General features: G+C 43.8%; 2 protein-coding genes across 11 annotated transcripts in view; both read right to left on the bottom strand.

Moving 5' to 3' along the window:
• Positions 1-473: 473 nt before the first annotated feature.
• Positions 474-11,506, bottom strand: LAMP5 (lysosomal associated membrane protein family member 5). Of its 2 annotated transcripts, XM_052698525.1 has the most exons (8): positions 11,413-11,506; positions 9,884-9,976; positions 9,491-9,663; positions 9,268-9,399; positions 9,088-9,193; positions 7,594-7,782; positions 1,451-1,662; positions 474-1,069 (listed from the first exon to the last, which is right to left on the bottom strand). In XM_052698525.1, the coding sequence occupies exons 1-7, from the start codon at positions 11,504-11,506 to the stop codon at positions 1,484-1,486; spliced, it is 966 nt and encodes a 321-aa protein (XP_052554485.1). In that variant the 3' UTR covers positions 474-1,069; positions 1,451-1,483. The 2 variants fall into 2 exon arrangements, with proteins under 2 accessions (XP_052554485.1, XP_052554401.1); XM_052698441.1 differs by having other exon boundaries at positions 474-1,662.
• Positions 11,507-11,739: 233 nt separating this feature from the next.
• PLCB4 (phospholipase C beta 4) overlaps positions 11,740-21,600 on the bottom strand; it is a 196,596-nt gene continuing 186,735 nt past the window's right edge. For 4 of the 9 annotated variants that reach the window (XM_052696995.1, XM_052697204.1, XM_052697293.1 and 1 more), the window contains 4 exons: positions 20,521-20,578; positions 20,017-20,103; positions 17,938-17,974; positions 13,369-15,140 (listed from right to left, as the gene is read on the bottom strand). In XM_052696995.1, the coding sequence (XP_052552955.1) occupies positions 15,052-15,140; positions 17,938-17,974; positions 20,017-20,103; positions 20,521-20,578 (271 nt within the window). In that variant the 3' untranslated portion in view covers positions 13,369-15,051. Of the gene's footprint in view, positions 11,837-12,764; positions 13,224-13,368; positions 15,141-17,937; positions 17,975-20,016; positions 20,104-20,520; positions 20,579-21,600 lie in introns of those variants that run through there. The other 5 variants (XM_052697378.1, XM_052697507.1, XM_052697578.1 and 2 more) reach the window with 3 other exon arrangements.

The following is a 21,600-nucleotide window of genomic DNA, read 5'->3' as shown; positions in this document are numbered from 1 at the left end:
CCAAGCATACTTTTGCTGTAAATACATCTCAATCCAAGTTGCAGTTTCAACACTGAACTTACTACTTTTCTTAGCTCATCATTCCATTTTAAGCTGAAGAGAGAGTTGCTGATTCGGATCAAGCAGAACAAGATGTTATTTCCATTCCCTTAGCTAAGACAAGGCCTGAGGAGCCAAGGGAAGACAAAGGTTTCAGTGGGAACTGGGTGGTACCAAACAAAACATGCCATCACCCACAACACACGTAAGAAAAAAGTGGCTGAGATCAGAACACTGGAAATGGCCTATAAGAAACAGAACATCAAGCACCCGCAGAATACATCAGCAATCCATCTGTACCAAAATAGTGCTAGAACAACAATCTACACTGAATAGCATTCCATCTGACTGCCCATTGTCACACCTGCCCCCCTTAGATACCACAGATCTGGCACAAAGTATTAGAGCATTTCAAAATAACAACGGAAATCAAGTACGCTATATGTACATGTTTTAATTCATTTAAAAATGGCCTACATTTCAGGTTAGATTCCAAGAGTTTCCTTACATTTTTTCTGTTACGTTAGATTATACCTGAATAATCTGCATAGTAACGTGAATAGTTCTGTTTTCTTTTTTGTTTGTTTCTGTCTCACTGTGAAGGTATCAGTTGCAAGTAGCAATGTAACATCTCAACAATCACAATACGTGCAGAATGTCCAGCCAGAAGCATTTCTCAGTTGACTTGCAGTAGCATGGCTCTTTATAGTTTGTGTATCAATACTCTTTTTTGTGTGCGTTTCTTTTGTTTGTGTGTTAAGTTTAAGTTAAATTTAATTCAGATGTGGCGCAGGAAGCAAAAACAAATTTTCTTCACTCCCCCTCACGTGTGGGGTCAGTTCCTCAGCTGGCTGCAGTACTACAGTATACAGCAGCTTGAGGATCTGGCCTGAACTTTTCCTGACACATCCCCATACCTTTTTGTGATTTCCTTACACTGCTGGCATTTGCACTCATGTTGTTTGGAGCCCCTTTCTCAGAGGACCTTAATGAAGTCCACACGATGGCCAAGTCCCCCCAGTCCTGCTCTCTGGAAATACACAAACACAGAGGGTGAACAGATGCCAAGAGCGGCGATGGGGAGGTAAGAATCCCTTGAGGAATAAAGAAAAAAGGAAGAAACAAAACCATTTTGCCCCTTGTGGTAGACTTTGACACATGAAGTACTTGTCTGCAGGTGTTGGGTTCAGCTGATGAAGAAGGTATTCACAGCACCTACTGCCACAGACAGTCCTGAAATCAGACATGCTTAATTGTCTTATGGAGACAGCTGAGTCTGTGCACTCACTATATAGAAGCTTAACCTCCTCTGTCTCCACGAAATACTTGCAGTTGGGCGTTGTGAATACCCTCTCTTCCTCCCCCATAACCTTTTTTCTCCCAAAGAAAAAAATGCTTTTGCTTTGTCTACCTGATGAATATCAGTGCTGCTGCGTCCTGTCGCCTATCCCATGTGTTTGTACTGAGATCTGTCACGAGGAATTTGCACTTGGTTGGCTGTGAGCTTATGGTGGATGTGGTAAACACAGAGGGTTATCACAATAACCAACCCCAGTATCAGGCCCAAAATCAGAGGCAGGGTTTCTTCTAACTGCTCCCTCTGGTCAACCGGGCACTTGTGTTCTGCAAGGGGAAAAATGAAAGGGAGATAAAGAGAGAAATGAGTGAGACACGGCAAATGTTGGAGAAGCTGTCCTGTAGAAGTCAGCTGCAAACCAGGATCCCTGCATAGCAAAAATAGCTACACCAACAAAGAGAGACAGCAGCAGTCATCAGAGTCCTGGGGAGAAAATCAATTGCTTTGGAGGAAACTGAAATCACAAACAGCGCAGGTTTGGAGGGAGAGGAAGAGCCTTTTACCATGCCAGCTGACACAGTGGAATAAAGTGCTTTCAGACCATAAACTATTCTTCAAAGCTCTGCCATCCAAATAGAGCACCAGCGCTGGGAGCAGGACAGCAAGAGCAAGCTTCCTCACCCTGTTCTGTTTATTTAGAGACCATGAAGGTGATAATCACAAGGTCTTGACTTCAGCATGCCTTAAACCTGCAATCAGTCTGACCCTGCTTTTACTAAAAGGGTTTTTCCCCTCTGCCTGTGGGCTGATGGACCCACCAGCCCCTTCCCCCTCCCTGCGAGCTGCCTGAGGGCAGTGTCCCAGTACTGGAGAGCACTGCACTTGTGGACAAGCAGCATCACAGCAGCCACTCTTGTTTGTCAAATACAGAAAAGGACGAACAGAAGCATCATGAGCCTCCCTTCTGGTTTACCCCCTGGCCTGCAAATCCTCACCATCATTCAATAAACCCCTAGAAAGTTATCACTGCAATATGGGAAAACACTTCTCTATTTAGCTTGCAAATGCAAAGTCACCAAAAGTGGAAAACAGTATCCTTTTAATTCAGCTCCTTTATGCTGCCACAGCCTATTACGGGCAATAGGTTCATGATTTACTTCCTTAAAATCTCACTTGTCCATGCTGATGCTCAGGCAGTACTGGTGGTGCCAAGGTGGGGCTGCCATACCAAAACAAGAAAGCCAGCCCTTAAGAATAAATCTATCAGTACAGTAGGGACAGTGCTCCAGTGCCTGGCTTCTCTTATTCACTGTGCCAGAATTCTACTGTCAACAATGGAAGTAGCAGTAAGTTTCTAAAAGAAAGAGGCAGAAAAAATAAGTTATGTCAGACACACTCAAAAAAGGGCACCACGAAGTCCTCCCATCATGAGACACCAGATGGGTTTCCCTAGCAGCTGATGCAATGCAGCAAGATGCAGAGATCTGGAATAGCAAACCCTGCAGCCTACTCTTTCAAAATACCTACTGCTAGAAGCAGGAAAAACAATGACACCTTTCAGCACAGGCAGGAGGGGACAGCAGGGACATAAATGTATTTCCAGTGCTGCCAGCACCTCTGGAGACACACCGCCTTCCAGAGCGGAGCCCACATCCCCGCAATGCGTTTGGGAACATTTCAAGCCACAAATAAAGTGAAACATAAAAGCAAAAGTGAGATGCAGTCTGACAAGGAAGTATTCTTTCAGTTCCAGTTGCTCACTGTTCCATCAGAGGAGCAATTAATCACTGGGACTGTTACAGGCGGTTCAGCAGTTGCTGCAATGCAGGGGTTTTGTTTGTAGTAGGAAGAAAGGGGAACAAAACAAAACAAAAGACAGAAAACCAAATCAGGTTCCCAGAGCTCTATGGAATTCCCCCCAGTTCAGGATGGTGAGGCCTGACTGGGCTCACAATACTGAGCAGAGCCTCAGCAGCTGCTTGGTACCAACTGCAGGAACAGCCGCGGTCAGATCTGACCCCAACTGTGCATAGGCGCAAAGAAGCGGATGGGTAAGCACTCTGCTTAAATACTACAGAGCACTGCAACAAGTCTGCTGTAACACCAGCTGAGGGCACCCACCTGTGCTCAAACATGGCAGGTTTGCCCACACTCATTTCCTTAAACAGGAGCAGTGCTGGATTTTCAGAAGAACAGGGTCAATGTGAAAGTCTGTGGGCAGAGCAAAAGCCCAAGCCAAAAGCCCTAGGACTAACCCAACTCTCAAGCACCTGCATTTCTATCTACTGCAAAAGCAAATTGGTACAAAGCACAACATTTATCAGAATACATAGCCAAAACTCACGTCCACAGGCTGTATTTAAGTCTCTGAGTCACAACTCACAAAGGTGTCAGTTCTTGCAAGCAGCCACAGAAGATAGCTCTTTTTCATGACACTTTTTAAAAGAGGATTATAAGAAAATAAAAATACACCAACAAGAAAAAATAAAAAAATAAAAAAGAACCAAGGCAAAGCTATTGCTCTCCAGCAGCACACCGCATAGCATGCTGCCCCCCAGCCAGGCATTGCAGGCAGCCGGGCACCTACCCTCACCCAAACACATCCACTCTGTCCCACTGGAGCTGCTCACTGACACCTCTGCTCTCAGAGCATAGGGAAGTGGGGCTGAGCTGCAGGGAGCCCAGCAGGAAGGTGCCCAAAGCACTAAGCACAGCACCATCTGCTCAGCACTACAGCTACTGCGAGCTTAGGGGATGAATTTTGTACTTTAACACCATATGAACACTGCATTCATATTATAATACATATTTTCACATCTATAACTCTATCCTTCAACATCAATACTGACTTTCATCTTTAGAAGATAAGGCGATGCAGATGCTGAGGCCTGCAGTCCTGCAAGGATGCAGCAGCAGGTGCTATTCCCACCCTGTCAGAAAAGATGTGTGTCAGAAAAAAAGAGCGCAGGAATTACAGGCAGTGCCACACTCAGGCATCTGACCTGAGCAACCCTAGCGTGGGCAGAAGCACTGCTCAGTGCACAGCAAATTAAAAACTGTCACTTTAAACACACCTACACATTATATCAATAGTCTCTGCAGGAAAACAGCCCCTTTCCATTTCATTTTCCCTGAGATTTTGGTTCAGGTCACACAGATCTCAGCATTTTCCCAAACTGCTGAGTTTTCCACTCAGTTCAGCAGGGTGCAAAGGTTCCCTGGGAATTCTCACTATGCAGTAAGTCAGGGTGATGCCGTGAGGTTGGCTGCCCCCCGGGACCACCTCATAGCCTCATACAGAGCTGCAGGAGGATGACAAAGGATGCACCCAGGTGTGCTCTATTCCTTTGTGCGGAGACTCCTCAGGCAGCGTGAGGCACCGCAGCTCACGTACCGCCACGGTTTCTATGGTGAATGCTCGTCCAATTTCAGCAGTAGGCTACAAAACCACTCACCAGGCCCATTTTCTTGTTTCAGCCTCCTTCGGCAGAACAAACAGCAGCAAGGAAAAAAAATAATAAAAAAAAAAAACAAAAAACCCATCAGACAGCATTTTTCCGCAGTCACAACTGCAAGCCCAAGATCTGGTGCAAGGGCTGTGAAACGGATGGAAGAACAGCCCGGCAGTGCTTGGCATGGCAAGATGGATTTTTGAGATGGGTTTTTGTAAGCAATTTGGTTTTTTTTTTTTTTTTTTAAAAAAAAAAAAAGGGCAGCCTTGTGCTTTTTAGCTGTGGCCCTACGCCTCACAAAGGGGGGCTGCCCTGAGAAAACCGCTCACATCTGGGGCTGCTCAGGAGGAAGACGACCCATTGCCTGCCTCTGGATTCCAGTGTGCCTGCATTTTGGAGGATTTTCATGGAAATCAAAAGAGTGTGTGCAGCTCCTTCTCCCCTCTAGATGCTCTCCTCTCACTCTCTTGCTTTAGTTCTCTTTCTGCTGATTTTAAAGCTGAAGAAATGCACACTTCCTGTTAAAAAAAAGAATCCCAATTTCAGAATGAAAAATTCTGCTGCTTTCATAGAATGGCCTACTGTCCCTAGAAGGGATATTAAAGACCTTCTACACTAAAAAGTGTGAAGGAGTATCTGTATGTCCATGTGCTGGTTGAAAACAGTATCTTAAAAAAATAACAGTAATCCCAGCACTTCTGGCATTCAAAAAAAGTGAAAGTAATCTGATCACTGCAAGTTCCTTGATCTCCTCCAGGCAGGACAACGCGAGGATGAATGATGAGTCCATTGCCCACCACTACTTTGCAGTGTAAGACGATTCTCCCACTCTAGCAGGTCTCATTCTCTGGTAAAAAAAATATTTTAGAATGTTCTGTAGCTTGTTCATAATTAATAGGAATTTTACCTAATGGGAAATTAATGAACCAAAAAGGAGAAGGCTAATTACTGTAATTTCAGATTGGCAGTGATTCTCAGACCCCACAAAGGATCACGTTCTGCCATGCATGTGGTGAGCACACAGCAGACTGCGGGGCTGTGCCGCAGCCAGGGCTGGAGCTCTGCTCTTAGACAACCACTATCCAGCATTCCTGGCCATCCTTTCCAGGTGCTCCAATGGAATTACATCAAAAGAGGTAATTTAATAACAAGAGGAACAGCAACAAAGCAGAAAGCTTGCCCAAGGCAGAAATAGTGCTCAGAAGGAGGAATTCCCCACATGCATTTTAGAATTGCAACATCAGCTGAGGTCTCCCCGTGATCTGCATAAAACGAGCAAACCAAGCCATACAGTAATAATAAATACCAATAATGAAATAGAGTATTTACAGATTGATACCAAAAGAGCCTATCACAAGAAGAGAAGCTATCCCCTTTGGCAACAAATGCAGAGCCTGATTGCTGTAACTGCGAGCTATCACGCTCCAAGTGCAGTATCACACTGACACTGCAGCACAGCTTCAGCCCCATTCTGTGTATTTTAAACACCCTCCTACCTTCAGCCTGTCCAGCCAACCCCAACTGAAGGGAGTCTGGATCTCTAGGAACAAGAAAGGACGAAGACATGCAACAAAAGTGATAACAGATTATGGAATTCTACCTTTTTCTCCCTGCAGCCTATGCAAAAATACGATGCTATTTCTACAGAGAAAGAAAAAAAAACCAAACACACAACATATTTGTTACACAGATAAAACCACTTACATCCAAAACTGGCCTTACCCTGAGTAACTCAGACCTGGGGAGCACTGCCAGAGCCAGAGCACACAATAGCAAGCATTTACTACAGCGGGCAAAGGAACGTGAGTCACAAAGCGCTCGGCATGTGTTCCGCAGTATTTCCCACATGCCAAATAATAAAGGCCAATGATTTTAATGCTGAGCTTGAAAATAACACTACCATCTTCTAAGCCTGCTGTTAAAAGATTTGACTATTACAATTTTCTCTTGCAACTCATTAAAACAACGGTGTTAAATATTTTGCTAAAGCAATACTACACCAAAGGACCTGGTGTTGAAGCACAAATACTTAGAGCAACATGCTCATCCAACCTGAGGGAAAACAAAGATGAAAGCTATGGAAAAGGAGCTCCACATCTTCCTCAGGATAAACGTGTCATTATAATCCCTGAAGGCAAATCTCAAGGCAGGCAGCTCATTGCATCAAGAAAGACCAAAGCTTTACGGCTTTCTCCTGAGCCACTGCATCCATCCAGCTCCTGCCACCCTCATCTGCTCCTCACACAGACAACCCCAAGCACTAACCTTCCTCCAGACCCCACAAACCATTAGCACAGGGACTGCACACAGGGACACGTTGAACTTCAGCCCACCTAGCACAGCAGCAAACACTGAAGCAAAGACTTCCTGCCTAAACCAAGAACACAGGGAAGACCACCAGCATCTGGAGGTCTCTTGCCAAGTCCCTTCTACACTTCTATCATCCTTGACATGTACATCACAAACATTTCCCAATCTTCCCTCAATGTGCTGTGGCTCAGGACCCTGGAGCTGTCCTGTAAGCAGCTCTGGTGACGCTGAGGAGACCCTTCTACCCCATGGGGCTCCCTGGGGACTGGCTGCCAACCCAGCTAGATGGGGTCTTAAAAAGCTAAGGCTCGTGCCATGACAGCTTGTGCAGCAACCAAACAGCTGGGCTGAACTCATAGAAGTTGAAGTCCATCCAAGGACCACTGACAACCCACCCCAAGGAGGCGATAGCGTTGCGATAAAGATGGGACCCAGGTTCCTCAAGGAAATAAAGAGCCACGGAGACACAAGACACGTCTTCATCCCATGCCTTACCTTCACTGAAGACAAAATCCGCAGTGATGTCAAAGGGCTGGATGCGGACTTCAGACAACAAGAGCTGCACAGACTTCTGGTGATCACTGGAGATGAGGGAGATTGTCTGCTGTGCCTGGCACTCATAGGACTTCCCCGCTGGGGTGACCAAGGCAGAGAGCCGATGGGAACTGGCTGTGTGCTTCCCAGCTGCCAAAGAGCAGAAAGAGCCAAGGTCAAGCCCTGCCTCTAGAGGAACCAATGTGACTTTATTATAACAAAGCTAATACACTGAACACTGGGTATGCCACATGGTGGCTGAACGCTTCAGTGCTCTCAGAGCAGCATTTCTCCTGGGACACCATGCAGCCTGCACGTCTCCCCCATGCAGCTGGGACAATACCCACTCTGCAGCCACCTGGTCACAACTGCTTCCACAGGACTTGAAGTCCATAAAGCCATAGGTAGGGTGGGTATTGATGCCCGTGCAGACAACAGCTTCAGACTGTACTCATGCTCTCTGTGTTTGAGAAAGAGCAATTCCAGCAGCTGTAATTCAGCCCTGAATTCAGGTGGAATCAGCAATGCAGTTTGAGGGTCTTACTGCAGAGCAACATAGGCCATAACATCCTTCCCAAAAACAAAGGTGGTTATTTCACCAAAGTATAAATTACAAGAGAATAGTTTCTTATTATTTCAAGCATGTTTCACAAAGGAAAGTGGAAAGCAGCTCAGCAAGGTGGAATAAGGGAAGCCTCCCACTTTTCTGCAGCCCTTTGTTCCCCTCCAGCAGCAAAGAAAGGCAGCAAGTGTTTTGAATCCGCAGAGGGTGCTGAGCCACTGTCACCACCATATTCTGGGGACACAACCAGTAAGGGGGAAAAAAAAAAAACAACTGGGAAATACAGCTCGACAACCAGCAAGTCTCATGCCGCAAACTCATCATGCACAGGGCACTGGAGTTTGAAAGCCTTGCTGAAGAAAAAATAATCACGAAGGACAGTATTATAATTTTCAGTGCAAGATGACTCATTTCTGAACAGAAGAAAGATAAAACTCAAACGAAAGCCAAAAGAAAGGAAACCCACTGAGGGATGACTCGACCGCTGTCAGGTGTGGATGCGCTAAGAACATCGACGTCCGTTTCATCACTATCAGGGGGAAACCGCTGCTTTTCCCACCTACTCAACAGCCATCAGGAGGGAGTTAAAAAGTAGCCTCACAGGCTGCTGCGGGAGCCAAGCACCGCCAGGACGGAGGCAGAGCCGGAGCCGCTGTCCCCGCACTCCCGGACGCCGCGGGAGGGCTGTGGGCAGAGCTACAGCTCGGCTCTCCCTTCCGCCGCAACCGCGGGCGATTATAAACGCAAATACAAAATAAAAAAGGGAAAAATGAATACGGGGTTCAGAAGCGGCACCCGGTCGCGAGTTGTCGGGCGGGTGCTTTCCCACCCCTCCCCTCCCCACGCTACCGGTCCCCAGATGCGCTTTGCAGCGCTGTGCTCTGCGCGCTTACGGCTGACGGCATCCTTGAAGTAGGTGCGCTCCGAGGTGTCATAGGCGAACTGGATCCGGCTGAGCCTCCAGAAAGCCTCCGGCCCGCGGGACGTGTTGTGCCCCTCCTGCGGGGACAGGGTTGGTCAGGGCCCCGCAACGCGGCCGCGCACCTCCCGCACCTGCGGGGACAGTCCCGTACCTTCAAGAAGAAGAGTTTGAGGGTGTACGCCCGCTCCAACCACGAGATCTCCAGCTCCGACTCGTTGGTGCCGCACTTGCCCTTCATCTCGGCGCCCCGCGACAGCGGGATGTCGGCTTGCTCCGTGATCAGCTGCCAATGGGGAGCGGGGCTCAGACGGGTGACCCCGCGGCCGCCCCCCAGCCCCACCGCCCACCCGAACCGCTCCCTCGGCCCCACTCACATCCACGTAGTTGCTTGCCCACACGTCGTAAGGGACGATGAACTTGGCGGCGAATTCCGCCATGAGGCACGTCGTCCTGTTCTCCCGCACCACAAAGATATCCTTTTCGGGGTTAGGGGAGAGCCCGGAGAGGTTTTCAACTTCTTGCTCGGCAGCCAGACGAGCCACGGAGTCTGCGGGTACAGAGGAGCTGAGCGGCAGCCCCCGGCCCTTCGCCCCTCCGGCCGCCCCCACGACCCGACTGCCCTGTCGAGACGGAGCGGGCGCTGGAGCGGCCGGTGGCGGTGAAGCAGGACCGGGGCTAAGCGGCACCGGAACTGTTTCAGCGCCGGCTGCATCGCGACATGGCTCCGGGTCGCGACGGAGGGGCGAGCGGGGTATCGTGGTACTCACGCAAGAGCAAGAGCAGCCCCGGGAGGCGCCCCGCGGCCATCCTCCCTGTTCGTCCCGGCGTGCCCGCGGCGGCGGCTGCACCGAGCGGGTCCGCTCCGGAGGAGAGGAAGAAAAAAACAAAGGGAAAAGCAATTCGTAAAAAGCTCCAGCCCCTCCTATCCGAGGAGCCGCACAAGCTGCTAAAGCGCTCCGACGCGGAGTGCCGGGGAGGAGGGATAGGGAAGAGTGTGTGGGTGTGCGGGGAGGGGGAGGACGGGAGGAGGGGAGATGCCGGCGGTGATGGAGGTGCCAACGCTGAGGGACAGGGCGGTGCGGGGAGCGGAGCCGGGCTTCCCCTGGGCGGCGCTCGGTGGAGGGGCTCGCGGGGATCCCCGCGGGGATGCCGGCAGAGAGCGGGGACCTCGGGCAGGCGGCCGGAGCGGGGCTGAACGCGGCCGGAGCCGCCGTTCGCGGGATGCGAGCAGCTAAACCGGGACGGCGGCCGTCCTCCGCGGATGGAGGAAGGGTTATATAGTCCAGGCTGCTCACGGACCGGCAATAATTTCATCGAAGGCGAGCAGCTGCTTAGCGTGTTAATTTAGAACGAAACGAGCAGCTATTTTTGTACGGCAGGGTCAGGAGCGAGGCCGGCACCCTTTTGTAGAGGGCCGGGGGCACATCTGAAATCTCGGGCCAGCGCTCACCGGCAGCACCCACACCGCCGGGGAGGCGTGCTAGGGCTAGAGGCAAAGGGGCATTTCGGGCACGCTTTGGCACCGAGCAATGCGTACGCAGGCAACAGCGCTGCGGCCGCCCCGGGCTGGACAAGCCGCCTATTCCCAACAACGGTTCCCTCTTCTACCCCAGCTCGACTGCGCGACCAGCGCTCCTGGCGGAGCTGCCCGGAGCACGGCCCTTCCAGCCGCCCTTTTCGCCTTCCCCGTACCGCTAAGCGATATGGAAATACGAGTTTTCTGCCTCGCACAGGGAGTGCTACAGCGTGATGCCACCCCCGATCACAAAGCTACGAAGAGAAGGGCGCGCCCCACTCCTTACAAGCCAGAAGAGTCACGAGCAGCTATTAATGAACTGGGACCTATGCAGGATCCTTTTCTCTCCATAAAAAGAAGGGACAGCAGATACTTGGGAGTGCGTGGCCTTGCACAGATTCGCTAGTAATTCATTTTTCTAGTTCAGAAAAAGGAGTCTGGAAGAAGCACTCCCAAGCTGTGCATGAGGAGGTGTGCTGAGGTGAGTTCTGGCTGCAGGCTGCTGGCTCTGGGAAGCTGCCCTTTCTTTGCCCGAGGATAACTGCAAAGAGAGGGGTTTTCCTACTGAGAACTAGCTCTTCAAAAATAAAAAGTTGCTGGAAAAATACATTGATTGATTGCAACTATTTCATTGAACTCCTTTCCCACATGCTACATTCTAAGTATTGTTATTTTCTATATGTTTTGTTTAGCAATAAAGAATTATTCCTACCCCTCCTAATAGTCAGAACAGTTGTAGTAAACTATTTAGAGAAAAAAAAAAAACAACAAAACTCTTACCTTCTCCAGGTGATCTTCTGAGCACATCAGACTGTATTTCTCTTAAGAGCTTAATGCCATGCCTTTTCAGGTCTTTCACTGAAGACTGAAGCATTTAACTGGCCTCCACTCCGTTCTCTAACCTCTTACTCAGTTTTAAATATTCCTGAAGTAGCTTTTAAGCCTCCAAATGATTGTATGATGCTGAGCAGCTGTCCCTCAACCCAGGGGGGCACTCAGAGAGTTGCTGAACGAGAGCAGCTGTGCCAGGGGCAGGGCAAGCCTGACCCACAGCCCTGAGTCCAGAACAAAAACTTCCATGGCTTCAGCAGCACCCCCACTTCCAGCCTGCAGAGCAGTGTTCATGTGGCCTTCTGTAGCAAAAAAAAGAGAGCCAAGCAGCTCTGGGATGTGCTGCCCACTGCCAGCCCGTTCCTCAGGCAGCCTGCAAGGAAATCAGCCCATGAGGAATATTTTGTGGTTTGAAGAGTGCACTTGGACTGCACTCAAGTGGATGGGTGGGGGGCTGTTAACTCACCTGTATCACCTGTATTTGAACACAGGTGAGTTAATGACTAGCTCCCAGTTTAGTGGGAGTGAAAAAACCCTGTGCAGCCAAGGTGGTGTGACCTTCCCTCTCACAGCTGCACCAAATTTGTCCGAAGAAATCAAGTCAAGGAGAGTCTATCTTTTCCTTAGATGTAATTTTAGTGAAGTAGGATCCATTACTACAGTGGAGAGTGATATTTTAAATTGCTTTAACTCGGTATCAATGTTCAAATTGATTAGCCTATTTCATCTCAATAGAAATTCTCACCTCATTACATTAGCAGCCAAACTTCAAATAATTTTTGAATCAAATACTACTTAAGCAGTATTTCAAAATACTTAGCTGATGGAATTCATCACTTAATTTCAAATTACTGTCTGCATTTTATGCTAAATTGTCAGTGGATGAAATAAGTGATGGCTATGGGAGCTGAGCCTGGATCAGAGGCTAACCCAGCTCTGCAGTTTCACAGCAACACATTTTCTCTCACTCAATCAATGCCTCGCTCCTGGCTGAACAGCAACCACAGACTCAAACGGAGGCTATGGACAGCCTTTTCTTCTCCTCCTAAAACAGCTGATTCCAGGATGTATGTAATACTTGTTAGAGAATTATGACAGAGAGACTTGATTTGATTTGAAATGGGAAAGTGGACTGAAGCCAGGTCCTCTGTTTCCAGTTAATTCTTTAATGAAGTGCAGAGGTATGCAGTTAGGTTGGTAACTGAGCCTAGGAACACCAGCAATATTCAGTGCTTTGCCATTTCATTTTCTCTGTACTTGGTTTGTCGTTTCATTCTCCTAATTGGCTAGAAACCATTGTAGTAGGCACCAATACTAAATTCTAGCTCACAGCACTGCCTTCACCAGCTGTATTTTAGAAGATGTTTTTAATTAAGAAATAATAAAAATCACTGCCTTTTTTGAGCTGCCGAAACTTGCCCAGCATGCTCTGAAAATGCTCCCAGCTCCCTTCAGCACTTGAAAAGAGGACCAGCCATGCTCAGAGGCAGCAGGGATAGCTGCTCCCAGCGCAGCCGTTCTGTGCGCCCGCACACAACTAAAACACCATGGATCATAAAGAGCTGGAGGTGCATCCGTCGGTGATGTGCATCAAAATGGGAATTTTAAATGAGCATCACAGCTTTGCTTACATCCTACCTTAAACACCTAAATACTTCACTGACCTCTCTCTCAGCTGTATTCTCGGGGTAGTGCTGCTACACTGTACTCAAGCTGTTCTGTGGTGCTGCAAAGACCAACGCTGCACAGCTCTTCTATCACTTAAAAGAAAAAAAGACTCATTTCAATAAATAAACTATGATATAAATATATTTACACTATGCACATTACAGGAAATACATCATATTAAAAAGTCATAGGGAACAATAACACCATCCCTGCAATCCACTGTTGGTCACAAATAGAGGTTTTGAATTTTAAGATTTTATTAGAGAAGTTGAAAGTTTCATCTCAGGACTGACAATAACATAATTATCTCTTTTCATTTATTATGTTTATAGGAATATGTAGAATTCATTTGTACAGGCATATACAACAAATTAGGTGGTGCTTAGTACATTGAAATCAGGAATCTGATTTGTTCTAAACTACCATTTTTCCATGCAGTCATCTTCGAACTGGCAGCATGGAGAAGTTCCAAGCAGAATGCTTACATGCATTGTTTTGCAATAACTACAGCAAGCTTTGGAAACATGCAAATTAACACATTAGCAAATTGTTTTTGTATTTAATGGACATAAAAAGATTATTCCTGATATGAAATTCTGAAAATCTGCATAAATACTTTTGTGTAAAATTAAATTAGTTATGTACTTTTCTTTTACTAGAAGTATCAAGAATGCCCATGTAATTAATATACACACATACATAGAGAGACCTTTTTATGCTAAAAGTCTTTGTATTTAATCAAACAAGATTCTGTGCCATACATTTATTCAGTATTTACCAGCTAGTAGAATGACTGTGGTCACAGAGTAGGCATTACAGTCTTATTAGCGTTTGTATCACATGCAAACGTACTCTTAGCATTTCTGCTTACTAGTTTTATCACGTGGCAACACGTATGTGGTTTTTTTCCTACAATGTCATGGTTCTGAAGTGTATAAATACTTTTTACATTTTCACAGTTACAAACTTCTTGCAAAAGCCATTAAAACAATCTTTAAGTTACAATGAACTGTAATATCTGGGATCTGCAGCAACAGGATCAAAACGCAATTTCTGTACAAGCAACATACGATGTAAACTTTTCTTAAAGTGCCTAAAAACAACCCCTTGGAGCACTGAGCAATTTTGGCACAAATACACTGTATTTCCTTCATGCTAACCGTTGCAGTAACTTACATAGGATATGTCTTCTTTCAGACATGACAGGGTTGATATGGCACTTGTGAATGACGTCACAGGATAGCAGAAATATCCCGTGAAGTTACTGTTACAGTTGGTAAATTTGATGGATGGCTTAGTACATACTGTACTTCAAAGCTATACAATTTTCAATTGCTTACTGCCTGCTGCCTGAAAAATACTTCGAAATATAACTAAGAATTGCCCAGACTCTACTCATTAGAGTGATTGGGACCAATGTTATTACAGTGACCTAGAAAAAAGATCCAGCTGAATGGGCTTGATGACATCTGACAAGTCACTTGTTGGTATGTGGCAGCGTGAGGTTTCTACATCATATAGCACACATGGGAACACAAATGGTAAATAACAACTCGACTGTAATTTTGTTGCCATATGAGATAATGTTAAAAATATCTATTGTGTTTCAATGCTCCAATTGTGTAATTCTGATGCAGACAACCTGCCTGCTGAAATACCAAAAGGAATATAGGACAGGGTTTACAAACTCTTCATCTTCTGATTAGTGTTTTTCTGAACAAAGGAAACTCTAATCATGGACATCCAACAATGGAAATTCAGTGCCCAGTGTTAAAACAAAACAATGCAAACTTAAAACTCTGTGGTCCATAGCTATACTTTCTATATTAAAAAATAAAATAAAATAAAAGCTGACTTTTCTACCTCTGCAATAACATTTTGAATTTTGCTCTCATTTCAAGGATGCTATGTTCTCCAACTTCAATTTGCATGTTGAGGCTTTAGACCACTGTTGCTGGCCTGCGATCCATCTCTGCTTCCAGCTTCACCATCTGCTGCATCTCCTTTGCCTGTATTCCAAAATAACCGCAGGAATCACTGCATTAGACCTTGCGTTCAGATTGAAGTCTGGTTTTTGTATTTTTTTGGTATGTTTGTTTGTTTTTGTGTTTTTAACATGATAGCATCTAAGTGAAATACAGGCTAAACACACCAAATATATGAGTAATAACATTATGTGTCTTCCCCCTCCCACCAAGCCATTATGTTTTCAAAATCAGATGTCTGCTAATTAATGGAAAACATTTTTGATTTTATTCCAAAATGCATGGGTTGACTTTCTGAAGAAATACACAGTAAAATACAAAAGCATCAATTTTGGAGGGAGGAGGGGATGAGGGGTGTTACTAGGCACATGCTGATTGAACTGTTTCTCCTGGTCAGAAACATATTTGGGAATGTCTGCACAAACACTGCTGTGTGGTACTGCTGTGAGCTTACTTCCTGAAACATCCAGACTTAATCCATGATCTGGGACTAAATTATTTCCTTAAAGACAACAAATGATCAAAATAAGTCAGTGTAACATCCTCCTTGCAATATGCAAGATAATGCTTGTTTTTTCTTTTCTTTTTTTTTTTTTTTAAATAATCTTTGTCTCTCCTTGAGAGCTTACTCGTCTTTTATTATTACAGACAAGGACTTTTCCAACTCAAGATTAGACTACTGCTACATGCCCTACATGGGATTACACACACTGAATCCACACGAAATTGCACCCAGTTGCACTCTGAGGAATCCAGCAATGAATCCAGCAACAAACTCTGCATGCCTCAGGCTTTGCAAGCAGAGTTAAAGCACTGTGTACAAATGGTATTTGGCCTGGGAATCCTCTGCTTAGAAGGAGCTTGTAACATTTTCTTTCTCTCTCTCATACACACACACACTCATACACACTCATCCCTCCTGCAGCTTCTTGTAGATTGCATATAGTGCTTTAGTTTGAAATTCCATGGTTTGAAAGATCCAGGGAGTCCCCATCTCTTCATTTTCAGTGACAGCTCTCAATTTGGTAACATATTTAAATCTATCATTCAAAGGACTCTAAATAATTTGACCCATAGGGCAAGTTATCTTCACAACCAAGTTTCTGAGGGTTAGGACAGGTTTAGGAAGAGGAAGACCAAACAGATCTTTTCTCTCCAACTGCTTTTTATCTCTTAGGCAGGTTACTGGATTTTATTTAAGTCAACTGTCACAGAAAAACCTGTAAATGTTGCTTTGACAGGGAAATTTGATATACAAGTTCCCGTTCAAGTAGTCACCTACTCTGGATGAACACAGACATTTGCATATGTGAAAATGAGCAGATGCAGATCTAAAGTAATGAGATGCATAGCCATTCATCTGGCAAGGTAAATGTGTGCTTGTGCAGATGTGCTTTTTTGAACAATCTAGCCTTGTACTTTCATAATCATCACCATCATCTTGGGGAAAAAAAGTAATTATGATAATAGCAAAGAAACTGTCATAAATATGATTAAAAATTAATCAATGCTCTCCATTTAAATGAGTTAAAAGCTTGAAAGTAATGAAGAAATAATTTTAACATGGAGATGTGAAAACATAATAAATAAACCAATATGTACAACCTCTTCTGAAATGTTGGCTGTTTTTGCCTGTGTATGAAGTGCAATTCCAGCTAAAACAAAACTCTCTGTTTTTTCCTTAGTGACTCACACATTTTACGTTTTAGGCTTGTGACTTAACTGTCAGCACACTGTGTCCTATAAATATTCTGCATGCCACTGTACGGTGTACAGAATTTTTTTAGAGATAACTTGGTTTCAAGGAACACATTAGCATAGGATCACGATGCCCATTTTTGCTAGTTTGAGGTCAGTTCTGATGGTGCATCCTGAGGCGCACACACAAACACAACACAATGAGTTTTTGGGAGGCAGTGTTAAAGCTCCGTGAATACATGAAGTTAACTGCTTGAAAGGTTCTTGCTCTCCAGTGAGATCTAAGACAGGCTAAGAACCACATTTATTAAAATAAAAATATATTCTCCTAGCCTGATGAATGCTTTTTCCTTCATTAGATGTCTGAAAACGAATGTTGGAAAAGTGAGTGCTGTCACACTCAGCGACAAAATATACAACTGTGTTATTAACTGAAGAAAATAATTCAGATCAGGCAATACTGTAAAACTGGAGATTCAAGCTTAGTACAACTATCTCCCTTGGTATGACAAGGGTTAATCGAGATTTCTTGTGACTAGTCATTATTTAGAACACTACAGCAGCATAGCCACACAGAATAATTACTGTACTTTGTAATGCACTGGATTTTAAAGTGACCTTTAAAGTGCTGGAAGTCTTCTTCAGACACTAACAAGCTACTTCTATTGATCTATTCTATCCTTTGCTATCTTTAGCGTGCAATTTCTTATTTTATCATTATATTAATATATGTGAGTACTGTCTATCAATGTTAGCAGTTAATCAAACGTATGTTAACACTACAGTAGTTTAACTTAGATCAACAGACACTTTTGAATACAATCTATAAAATCTGAACATATCTTCCAGTAACAATAGCATTGCACAATACAAGTTAATTTCTAAATATTTCTTATCTACATTGCTATTTGTATGCATCTGAGTTGGAGGGGCTAAAGCAGAAAATACTGTTAATATTGTTTCAGGCTCAAATACCTGTGTGCAAACAAGATTAACACTGTGTTCACTATGTCAAAGGTACTTCCCAGTGGTTGCATTTACAAGGAAGGCTCCAACGATAATGACTGAATTTAGAAGGAAAGCATACTGAAATAATAGTTTGCTTATTATACATCCATCCTACCTTGTGTTTGAGACACTGCATGACAGGATTTCAAAAGCTGTTTGTACAAAAATAATAATGTCAAAATCGAGTAATACAACAAGAAGCAAATTAAATGAATGAAAACTGAAGTGAGACTAAAAAATTAATGCAAGAAAAACATACATAAAACAAAAATTTAAATCCGTAACAGTTTGTACTGAAGGCTGTTTCCACCCATAATTCTACTTACCTGCATTGTATATTTGCATGAAAAATGTCTTCATTTGTTTGATCAGGAAAAAAGCCCAACACTTCAAAATACGAATTAAACAAATACCACCTTTACCTCTATCCAACTAGCTTTCCCACATAAATACATACAGCAACAAAGCAAGACCTTGCCGGGGTTTGCATTGGTAGGGGCTGTAGGGGCTGAAAGGAAGCAGTCAGAAGAGCAGGTATGGAGGTATATGATGGATCAAATCAGAGTGGATTAAAAAGAGGTTAAGGAACCCTCCCCTTGGTGGATGCCCCCACAAAAGAGATAACCAGAACACGAACAATTTTTCCTCCATTTAATCAGGGCTGATGTAAGCTGACCTCATCTCTGCACTAAAATGGAATACAAGCAGGATCATGTAGGCTGTTACTGTCTGCACAGCAGCGGAGGCTGTAACCCCAGGTAAGGGAAGAATCTAAAAGCTAGCAGAGGTGACTCCTTTAATAATTCAGTTATTTCCCAGCAGCCTATCTTCCTTACACGTTTCCATTGCATTGTGGCTGAAAGCACAGCTGTAATCATTCCCTCTTGTCCTTATGCGTTCAAACACTGGACCTAAAGCCCTCTGAAGCCAACAATGAAAGACGCTACTGATAACATCTGTCTTTGTATCAAGCCCATCATTTTTTGTCAACTAGCACAGTTTACAGGGAGTTGTCTGTGATGCTTTCTACAGTAATGCCACAGATCTACTGTAATCCAATTGCCTCCCAGCTGTCTCCTTATCCCACCTTTTGTTTGTGTGCAGATATAGCTCAGGAGCAGACTGATGGACAGATCTAACAGCACTGGATATCACGGATGGCATCAACAGAAACCTTCTTAGGGAACAGACTAAAAATCTTTTCTTGTCCAGAAGGGAGATGGAGCAAGCTTACTTGCTGCTACTTGTGACCTTACTTGCTGTCACCACCCCACAAGTTAACTTGCAGCATATGGAGCTGTAAAACTCTCTTGTGATAGCAGAAATATTTGATTTGCCCTCTTCCATTTTCCTCTGCAAGATTACTTTAATTCATAGTATGTCTGCCAGAGAGTTCAAGCTCTAAAAAATGTAGTCACAAAGAAATAAGTGCCTAACCCTTGAAAGTAAAGGGTATTAAACACACCCCTTCTCTCCCATCTCACTGAACTGCTGGATATATTCCCCTTCCAGATTACACTTGTGTAAGTGCATTACTGCAAGTCTGTGTGATTATCACAGCTCTGCTGGCTCAATCTTTCAGCAAGGGAGCTGCTCAGAACAGTGTTGCTCCTACCAGAAATAAGATTAGAATTTTCCTTTCCTTGCCAAGTAGCTTTGTCAACTTTTGCTTTTTTTAAAAAAAGCTTATAAACAAGCAGAAAATAATAAGGTATTTTAATTAGGATGGGGTGCAGTAGTACAGATAAGACTCCCTACGCTACTACACTTCTCTACAGTTCAGTCCAAACTAAAACATCTCTTGAAATTCAGAGATGCTCTGAGCATTACGTCTAATTTCCAAGCAGCACTAGAAGTGTAGGTTCAAAAATGACAAAAACTTGAGGTATTTTTGGCAGAGTCATTTAAGTATGTATGGTGGACTTTTTTTATTACTGATACAGCCAATGAGCACCAGCGTGGCTGACTAGCTGAGTCTCTGGCTTTCACAGGCTTATATGAAACAAACTGGGTTCTTGTTAATATTTAAGTCACTTCACCTCTTCATTTTAACTCCCCAAATAGGTAAGTGATCATGACAAGGTCATCTTTCTCAGTCTGGTAATGATTTACACTTAGAAGTATTTTATTCAGCCTCATTCTGGTCACCGTTTCTACTAGCCTGCTTTTGTTTTAAGCATTTTAAATAAAATACCTGCTCATTCTGCTTTTCCAAGACTTCTAAATGCTCAAGCTGAACTTTTTTCAACTGATCCATTTCCTTTGACTGTTTCATTGCAAGCTATAAACAAGAGAAAATATTGGGAGAAAAATGTAACACATTATTAATACAGGAAACAAAAACTTAATTGAACTTATACATATATACAGTCTTGCCTCTTCTGGATGGTACCAAAAAAATCATAGGTGGCCCTTATATCACACAGTCTTAAAAAGACCAATTAATATAAAAATATATACATTTATACATATTTTACATGACATACACTATGTTGAAGTAGCAGACAACAATGAACACTAACTTTACAGATTTAAAATTTCCCTCTCATGTAGAAGTTAGATCTTTATACTACAAGTATGTGGAACTAAGCAAGGACAAACATTTGTTTGTTTGTTTACTAGAGCTGTATTCTCAGCGCAGAAGTGAAAATGAACATCCAGAAATAGTGTCCATTGACTTTGTCAAGGTTATAGTTACCCTTTTTCTCTCTTCCAGGAACTTTTTCGTGTTGCTGCTGTTCAATTCTCTGACTCGCCTGAAAAGATACAAACATTGTCCATGAAGACTTACTGAAAAAAGAAACTCAAAGGCATCAACAGAGAGAATCATAAAATATATTTTAGTTAGAATACGTGGGGTTAGTGGTAAGTCAAACACGGTCCTGGCTTTTACAACACACTGTTTCCAATTACCTTACAGTGTAATTGAAGGCTTGAAAAGAGATGAAGATGGGTGCGAATTAAATTTGACTTTTTCCCTTACTGAAGAATAGTGGATGGAAATTAAAAAACTGTTAATTCATTTGCATATCTTTTATTGCACACTCTATATATCCAAATTAATTTAGAGCAAAGTGCTGTATCTCTAACAGTAGTAAAGGGAAAAAATATTTGATGATGATATGTAATGTTAGTTTAGCAGTACTTCAAGGTTCTTAAATATATTACTTGTACAAAAAATATGAATATACAATTACTATTTACATACAAGACCAAGATGTAAGTGTCTCTTCTTAGGATTTTTTGTTATGAAATGTATCAGAATATCATAACAAATCAGACTAAATGCAAACCTAAAAACCAGAACTGCATTCAAATACGAGAACAGATCTGGCTAGGAATTTTTACTGGAGGTCTTAAATAAACTAAGCATACAGTTACCAAGACCTCTGACAATTAATCTGCCTGATAAGTCAGGAGTTTGTAACACTCAAGGGGTTCAATTTAGCAGGAATAAGTTCAAGCCTTTTGACCAACACAGTCCAGTAACAAGGAGGGAATGTAAAAAGAAAAGAATGAGTCAGATGGCAAGCCTAAAGTGAAGAGGAAACTTTGAAATCTTACAAGACATCATCATGTAGATTCTGCTTCTATCTACTTACTTGGAAACTAAAGTAGCTACAAAGCAAATCAATTCTCCAAAAAGTCTCAGTAGCTAGCACTGGCAGCTCTTTCTCTAGTCTCTCAAGTCAATTAAGACCATCTTCCCCAAATGTGCTGTGAATAACCCACTTTTACAAATGCAACAGTGCTCTTGGTTAGCTGAGCCTGGATGCAG

The sequence above is a fragment of the Tympanuchus pallidicinctus genome, unplaced genomic scaffold (genome assembly GCF_026119805.1).
Source record: "Tympanuchus pallidicinctus isolate F22 unplaced genomic scaffold, pur_lepc_1.0 scaffold1, whole genome shotgun sequence".
Lineage (NCBI taxonomy): Eukaryota > Metazoa > Chordata > Aves > Galliformes > Phasianidae > Tympanuchus > Tympanuchus pallidicinctus.
Note: the sequence above shows the minus strand (reverse complement) of the source record. Positions and strands in the feature narration are given on the sequence as shown.